The sequence below is a fragment of the Setaria viridis genome, chromosome 8 (genome assembly GCF_005286985.2).
Source record: "Setaria viridis chromosome 8, Setaria_viridis_v4.0, whole genome shotgun sequence".
NCBI classification, from domain to species: Eukaryota; Viridiplantae; Streptophyta; class Magnoliopsida; order Poales; family Poaceae; genus Setaria; species Setaria viridis.
Genome location: NC_048270.2, coordinates 37,094,096 through 37,102,741, shown reverse-complemented (window position 1 = coordinate 37,102,741; position 8,646 = coordinate 37,094,096). Strand labels below are relative to the sequence as shown.

At 48.9% G+C, this 8,646-nt stretch overlaps 1 protein-coding gene across 1 annotated transcript; it reads right to left on the bottom strand.

The window, feature by feature from the left end:
- Positions 1-693: 693 nt before the first annotated feature.
- On the bottom strand, positions 694-3,830 carry LOC117866858 (laccase-15). Its single transcript, XM_034751149.2, has 6 exons — positions 3,642-3,830; positions 2,993-3,144; positions 2,550-2,797; positions 2,292-2,411; positions 1,163-2,206; positions 694-1,081 (listed from the first exon to the last, which is right to left on the bottom strand). Exons 1-6 carry the CDS (start codon positions 3,771-3,773, stop codon positions 891-893), a joined length of 1,887 nt encoding a protein of 628 aa, XP_034607040.1. The 5' UTR covers positions 3,774-3,830; the 3' UTR covers positions 694-890.
- Between the last annotated feature and the right edge of the window lie 4,816 nt (positions 3,831-8,646).

Here is an 8,646-nt window from a genome sequence, read left to right as displayed (position 1 = left end):
TCCAAATTACAGAAGTTTAAAATTCAACAAAAACTCTTAAACAAGGAGAGAATTTTAGCAATATGTGAAGGTCTCATAGGATTCCTGGTGGATGAGGTGATAAATTCAGAGGAGAATTTTATTACGATGGACGTTCAATAAACGCACCGAGCAACACCATGACGGGAGGATCCTAGGAACGAAGTGGACAAATTATTGTATATATATTAATTGTATAACTAATTTGTATAATATAATAAGAATTATATATATAATACTGCCATGAAATATATATACGACTTGCAAACAATACTAGTACTAACATGACTTGCATACAATATTAATATGGAAAAGAATTTTAAAAAAAGTCTTAAGTACTAAAGGGGTACGTGCATGCGCCATACAAGCGCGTATGTAGGTGCATGCACGTATGCCCTTTAGTCCCGGTTGGTAAAACCAACTGGGACTAAATGGGCAGCCAGGCGCAGCACAGGCCCCTTTAGTTCCGGTTGGTTTTACCAGCTAAGACTGACCTGGACTAAAGACCCCCCGTTCGTCTTAAAAATTTTGTCCTGGATGGATTCTTGAGATTTTGAGGCCTACCAACCGGGACTAATGCTGCGTTTTTCAGTAGTGAACGACCTACAATTTGGGACAGAAGGAGTACATGCAATTATATGTAAAATTTGCAATTCACCAGGATGTAAAATCAAATATAGAAAAAAGCTATGCATATATGGATATAAAAGGGGATTGTCGATATAATTGGCCTCACGTGATTGATGGAGTCAAGACGATACAGTAGTATGAACGTGCATATTTGAATCTAGGTACTAGCGTGGGCCACCCATTAGTTAATTTAGAAAATAGCGGTTGCAGTAATATTTCAGACTGCATTTATTCGCGGGATTTCATGCATCCTTCTTAGTTTGGCGGCATATTTCATCTGGAAGGAGATTGTCATCATGACTACAGTATGTTGGAAAATGAGCAGGTGGTGGAGGGAGAGATGTGTCCACTGTCGGACCATCCTCTACAATGAATATTGCCGCCATGCCCAAAGTCAAATGGAACTCAAAGTGGCAATGCATGAACCATACCCCTGTAAATCATATAAGACAAGCATTAGATCTGAGAGCTTCGACTTTGAAACCCGACTAACACAAATAAATGTTACACACACCTGGATTGTTCGCAACAAATCGGATGGCAGCCCACCCAAGATTTGGGACAAGAACAGTGTTCTTCACCGGTGGATTCACCAAGTTGTATTTTGCAATATCTTTCGCGGCGTCGAAGTTACCAAACCCCTGTGCAAGAACGATCATGTTGTGACCATGTAGATGCATCGGGTTGGAATCGCTCTGTAGAACTGCTGTGCTCTGGAACACCATCTCCACTACGGCACCATGCCGGAACCTCCGCACCACCGTGGCCTTATACGATGGCTCTAGGCGCATCTCCTTGGGTCCAAACGGGATTAAGGCAGGGTCAGTGAAATTGAATGCCCTTGGCGGTCTGTCAGGAAGCTCTTGCATCACGTCCACGATGCCAGTGTGGTAGTAGTGTGCTTCTAGTATTGGCGTCTTCCCCGTGGGATGCTGGAAGGAAACGTTGTTCATGGTTGCGATGGGGATGGTCTCATTGTGATCACCCCTCCTGCAGGACTGACCATGCAGACATATTGAACCCAGGCTGAGCACGATGAACAAACGTTCATCAACTCGCTGAGGGACCACCGTTTGGTACAGGTTGGTCAGGTTGCCGTGGAAGTAGTAAGATGTAATTCTGTCATGTATATCAGGCATCTCAGGTGCTACTGGCACATCACCGGATGAACCTTCTTCTTCTTCTTCCACACCACGATCTGACATTAGTCCTGCTGGATCATCGGCAGAGCTGTGAGTGTTGCTGTACTGCATGATCCCTCTGGTTGTGTATTCCGGGGTCTGGGTGTCCGGCAATGGCGCCTGATTGGGCAGGGCAACCATGTAGTACCTTCCAGGGGGCGCATCAGCAACAACCAAGGCATCCACTGTCTCGCCGGGAGCGATGGCGATCACATCCGTGGTGTATGGGCTGATGTAGTTGGCATCGGCACCAACCACAGTGAATTTGTGCCCAGCAATCTTTAGATAGAACTCGGAGAATAGCCCGGCGTTAATTATTCGTAGCAGGTAGGTCTTGCCAGGCACAACGTCCAATACGTAGCTATCTTCCGGCACACCTTCAGAGTTGAGTTGAAGCAGACACTTTTTTCAGAAAAAATGGAATATGTCGTTGACAAAGACATCAATGCTGTAATTGCTTACCGGAGCAATTGAAGAGATCTCCAAGCTTGCCATTGATTGTGGAAGCATTGGCGAAGGAAAACAAGAAACCATGCATCATCCTCCTTGCTGCCTGTGCAAGGTCTAGCTGCCAATAGTCCCCTGCCGAAGTCGAAGACAGTTCAATTCAAATAGGAACAGTCCATTCTTCTATTTTCCAAACAGCAATAAATAATCAGGTACAATTTCTTTCTTTTCTCCTAACACAGCTAGAGAATATGATGCAAATAATTCACGAACCTATTATGATCGGGACCTCCCTGTCTGGCTTTGGAAATGGATATGAGCTCGCCCCATTTCTTGGCCGGATGATGAGGGCGCCATGCAGTGATGCCCGGAGGAAGGGGACGTGAGCATGCCACCACAAGGTGCCTTCCTGCCCGATGACGTTGAACCGGTAGGTGAAATTTTGGTTTGGCTGGATAGGGAGTTGGGTAATCATCGGCACCCCGTCAGCCCAACAGTTAAGCCACTGCTTCACTCCATGCCTACATCAGACAACACAGAAGAAAAAGATGGCGAAAGATGAAATAAAATAAAATATTCTATTTTGATGAATTACTGGAAAGCATCTTATTATTTTATTTCGACCTTTACCATTGCAGCTTGAATGTACATTAATAGGTTTTTTAGTGTCCTTGGGAAGAAAAGTGATTGTATTGAGTAGGAACTCAGCTGATTACCAGTGTATTGTTGTGTTGTAGGGTGACTTGTTGACGACATGAACAGTCACCGAGTCTCCCTCCGTGACCTCTATCGCTGGCCCTGGGAGCTGCCCATTCACCACGGCGACCAGTGTCTCCTTGCACAAGTGTGTCATCTTCACTTGGCTCACCTACATATGTGCATGTCCCAAGAAATCAAGCATGGATACATATATACCTACATCGTGGTTGAATTGTTAAGAATTCATAGGGTTCGTGGTGGAGATGAAAACCATGGTAGAGCATCATGCTAACAACGAAGGTGTGCTCGACGACGGCTGTGCCCGCAGTGAAAAGGTTATATGGCAAGTTCGGATTATATGGCTTGATTTGTCAAACAGTATGATTCAGTTAGAGTGTATATCATAACATCATGATTACTAATTTTAATTGATTAAGTGACAAATAATCAATAGAATCAACATTTCCTATAGTCCCAATGCACACCATTTATCTAGAGCTGGGACTATAGGAAATAATTTAGAAAATAATTTTCTAGAACCGTTTATCGATGTATATGCTTGTCTTAAAAAACACCCTATAATACAATGTAAATATCGTTGCACCATAACCGATTAACGCCTGACAAGTCGATCAATGGGAATGAAACAGGATCATGCGCACTTACCATGAACGTGTGCTCAACGGATGCCGCATCTCCCAGTCGTGCGGTTGTGTAGATCAGGAAGACAATGGCGATAGCTAGCGCCATGGAGGTGGCTGCTGCCCTGGGGAGGCTTCGGCTCTCCATGCTCGCCATGGCTGCGTGCGTTGCTGTGCTCCCGCTACTAGGTACGACATTATATGAGCTTGGTGAGCTGAGCAATAGAAGTATCCGGTGACTGAGTGCCTCCAGGAGAATAGGACCACAGACACGTTCTTCAACACGTGCGATTGGTGAGCCTCGCGTGGAACTTCTTGTCTGGATCCGGCTGCGATGCTGATGCTTTGGCATCTCTCTAGTTTTATACGAATGCAAGTGGAACAGATAAGTTGACTAAGATCATGCATGATACATCATTAATGCTTGGAACGCCATGTGCTTATACTAAAGTACCATCGAATTGCCATATTGTAAAAGGTTGCCAGAGCCACTCTGAATCATAGTTATTTGAACCAGACCGGACCGGCGGTTGGACCGGTAAAAGACCAAACCAGGGCCTAAACTGGCTCGGTTCGCTTAAAAGATCAGCCGTGCAATCGGACCATTAAAAACCGGTGGAACCGACCGGTTTTTTATGGAACCGGTAAAACGGCCGGTTCCGATTGAACCGGACTGGTTCGATTCTTCACCAAAATGCCCCTCTATCAATTCAGGGGAACGTTATCTCCATGAGGGCAAAAATGGAATTCTTCAATTTTTAGGGTTAGGCAGTAGGCACGCCGCGCAGTAGGCAGCAGAGAGACTCGGCCGGAGGGAAAAATCGCGCGGAAAAAAAAAATTGCGGCTGGTGGCGGCATTGCACGCACTGGCGCCTGGCGGCCGGCGCGCGCCGCCCCCTCCGTCCGTCCGTCGCCGTCCACCAGTCCCAGCCCCCAGGTCCATCCCGGTTCCCTCAATCCCCCGTCCTCCCTCCGTTAGTGGGCCGGCCGGCAGCGGGGCCACCACCGCGCCTGGGTAGCTGCCGGCGGGGCACCAGCGCCACCACACCTGACGGCCTGGGCGGCGCACTGGTGGGGCGCCAGCGCCACCACGCCTGGGCGCCATTGCGCTGGGCGAGTGGGTCGGCCGGCGGGCCACCAGCCCACCACCACGCCTGGGGCCAGCGAGTGAACTTGATAATGTTTTTCAGATTTAGAGCTAAACTTGGATGAGGCTGAGGCCGATACAATGGAAGAAAAGGAAGTAATGGCTGCTGTCAACGAAAATGTGCTTGATGATCCTAATATTGCATTTGCTGAAGGTTTGGAAGCAAGTCTGAGTGCTGCAGCTGAAGTTCAAGATTGAGCGCCATTTTACTAGTTGTTGAGTTGTGGCTGCTGTGGTGGTGGGCTGGTGGCCTGCCAGTCGGCCCACTCGCCCAGCGCAATGGCGCCCAGGCGTGGTGGCGCTGGCGCCCCACCAGTCCGCCGCCCAGGCCGTCAGGCGTGGTGGCACTGGCGCCCCACCGGCAGCTCCCCAGGCGCGGTGGTGGCCCCGCCGCCGGCCGGCCCACTAACGGAGGGAGGACGGGGGATTGAGGGAACCGGGATGGACCTTGGGGCTGGGACCGGTGGACGGCGACGGACGGACGGAGGGGGCGGCGTGCGCCGGCCGCCACGCGCCAGTGCGTGCAACGCTGCCACCGGCCGCAATTTTTTTTCCGCGTGATTTTTCCCTCTGGCCGAGTCTCTCTACTGCCTACTACGTGGCGTGCCTACTGCCTAACCCTAAAAATTGAAGAATTCCATTTTTGCCCTCATGGAGATAACGTTCCCCTGAATTGATAGAGGGGCATTTTGGTGAAGAATCGAACCAGTCCGGTTCAATCAGAACCGGCCGGTTTACCGGTTCCATAAAAAACCGGCCGGTTCCATCGGTTTTTAATGGTCCGATTGCACGACCGATCTTTTAAGCGAACCGAGCCAGTTTAGGCCCTGGTTCGGTCTTTTACCGGTCCAACCGCCGGTCCGGTCCGGTTCAAATAACTATAATTAGCTTTCGTGCATTGTGTCAAGATTCAATACACCGAATGCTTGATTATAAAATTTGTATTGAGTGCAATGGAAGATTCACCGGAGCATTGTCCACGGAGGAGCATTGTCCACCGGAGCATTGTCATGGCTAGAGTGCTTGAGTAGCCAGTACACTGATCTGGTAGTAGTGGCTGTCGTACTTACATCTATGGACCCACCAAAAGGTTTGGACAGTTCTAAATATGAGGTTGGACACCAAGACACATCTGATATGGAGACCATAGCGTAGGACGGTGTAGTCTATATAGAAAGAGAGGAACTAGTCGAGGATTAGGAAAGTACTCGTTATAATAAGAGTAGAACTTCTCTAGTCATACCCGACTAGTATTCTTATAACCAATCGACCTGTAACCCTGCCCCCAGCAATATAAGGTGAGGTAGGGACCCCCTCCAAAGTAATTCAATCCAACCAACACACCGGACATAGAGTATTACGCAATCTAGCTGCTCGAACCTAATCGTGCGTCTGTGTTTACCTTCGAGTTCCTGATCTCGATGAGCTCCACTAACCAAAACTGTACCTCAGGCACCACCCTCGGTAGGTTGCCGGGTCTAAACATCGACTACTAATGTGCCAAGTAGGCGACCTCGCTAAGAATCCACTCGCGAACTCGATGGCACAAGTCATCATCAAGCCAATTGTCCCGTTCGAAGCAGGTGCGATATTTGTCTTCAGCTCCTAGGTTTGCATCGCACATGGCGCTGAAAATTTCCACCGCCACACTGCGTCAACCTCGGAGAAGAAGCAACAAACCATGAAGCTCCAGCCCCAAGATCCGGAGGATCTCATTGAGAATTTTGGCGAAGTTTCAATTTATGACCTAGTCAGAGGCTGGGGGGATGAGTCCGAGTTCAAGTCGACTACTCCTGCCGATTGGATTGACTTTCATGAGCTAGCGCATAAGCCATCGTGCGAGTCGGATTACCACCAGAGTCGATTCCCGTTCGGACTCTGGAATGCGAGCACTATTTATCAGGTGGCCCTGTCTAGATCACAATCCGATATGGATAGGATCGAGAACCTCAACTACTACTCAGATCCGGATGACGAGACTCCTTTATCAAGTCTGCAGCAGGGCCTGATAATCACATCAACTCCTCAAGGCAGATTTGTCTACTAGCCTAACATGAAGCCACCCGCTCTTGCCAAGGATGACGATTCGCGCCGTATCGCCCACCTCGACACTCTCCCATATCACGAGGGAGCTCCTCTATCGCCCATCTACGAGGAAGGCGGCATCACGAAGGTCATCACTTCAAGCTCGAGAAGCTACTCTCCAGAACGAGAACTCTTCGCCGTTATCGTTGGATAAGAGGACGAAGAAGAAGAGAGATGGGACAGAAACCCATGACATGAGCGTCAACATTGTCGGAGAAGAGACCGAAGCTCAAAGAAATCGATGACGAGCAAGAAACGCCACAAGAGTAGAGCGCCCCTGCCCCCATGCAACAGATCTACCAATCCAAAACCTGGATAACGCCTTTGAAGCAGTTCAAATGCGTCACCATCGTACTCCCTTGGCTACCATTGCGTCTATTGATCTCATCACCCGCGCAATGCCCGAGAACAAGTACAATAGATAGTTGGCTGAACTGGCAGAACTCACATGCGAATAATTCGATCAGCAGAAACCGATACAGTTTGTCCAGCGCACCGCATCCCAGCAAAGTTAACATGGCAGCAGCCACAGTGGCCCTCCATCTAGACCAAGTCAACTTGGAGGCGCCAGACTAAGTCCACCTAGAGGCCCCAAACCAAGCCAAGCTACAATTGAAGGTAGCCAGGCAGGACCCTCAAGAGGCCGTGGCCACTATGGGGCTAACCTAGAGCCTAAACGCCCAATAGGAGACCTCCGCAACAAGATCAACACCAACCGTGATGCTTGTACCATCATCGATGGATGGCGCCGCAAGCGTGAGCAAGAAGTTGAATACCTAGGAGATGATTCTAATGGGTTCCCCACCTTCTCCAGATGTGTGAGGAAGACAACTTTACCCAAAAATTTCAAACCCCCGGGCAACACCAAGTACGATGGCAAGCAAGACCCAGTCCAATGGCTTCGGTGCTACTCGCTGTCAGTACAAGCAGCTGGGGGAAATGACAAAACCAAAGTCATCTACTTCCCTATCTGCATGGAGGTGGCGCCACTCACATGGCTTGAATCGTTGGACAATAACTCTATCGACTCGTGGAAGGACCTCAAGGTGGCATTCTGGCAACAGGATCGACTTGTCCCAGGTCAAGCAACAGGAAAGCGAGACCCTGAGGAGCTATTTACGTTGTCTTCGACAAGAAGGCTACAATTGTCATTATCATGGAGCGCGATGTCATTGACTGCTTCTAGAACGGCCTCCACGACCGCTGGATGTTTCAAGACCTTAGCAGAAGATGCCTCGCTGATATCAAATCTCTCAAGATTGTGGCACAGGCATGGGCAGATGAAGAAGATAAAGAGATCGAAAGGTTTGATTCCAATCACAGCAAGGGCCAGAACAACAACAATCAGGACAATGGCCAACATAACAACAAGAACTGCAACGATCGCGCCAATAATGACAACCGAAATAACTACTTGAGAAATCAGAACCGCAATTGCGAGCTAGACAATACCCTCACGGCAATCTCGTAGTCATCCATGAAAGGTGGCGGCAAGAACCAAGATAGGCCCTCGATCAATGAGCTCCTAAAGAAACAATGTCCATGACACCCATACCACAAGCAGTCTGCGGTAGATTGTTTTAGCCTACGTAGAGTCATGAAGGACCTGCCAGAGCCATCTGGCACCAAAGACAAGGGCAAAGCCAAGGAAGACGAAGATGATGGTGACAATGGCAAGTTGTAGAACCCATCCAACACCATCAACGTCATCTTTGGTAGAACCCTGGGTACTACTACTATGCGGTCCCAGAAGCTCACCCTTCGAGAGATAATGTCCATTAAACCTGCGATGCCAACG

Bases quoted from the DNA above. Each gene is read 5' to 3' on its own strand.
- LOC117866858 (XM_034751149.2), bottom strand. From the start codon at position 3,773: ATGGCGAGCATGGAGAGCCGAAGCCTCCCCAGGGCAGCAGCCACCTCC. The intron at 2,798-2,992 runs GTAATCAGCTGA...TGTCTGATGTAG, and splicing joins TACAACACAACAATACACTG to GCATGGAGTGAAGCAGTGGC. The intron at 2,412-2,549 runs GTTCGTGAATTA...CGACTTCGGCAG, and splicing joins GGAGGTCCCGATCATAATAG to GGGACTATTGGCAGCTAGAC.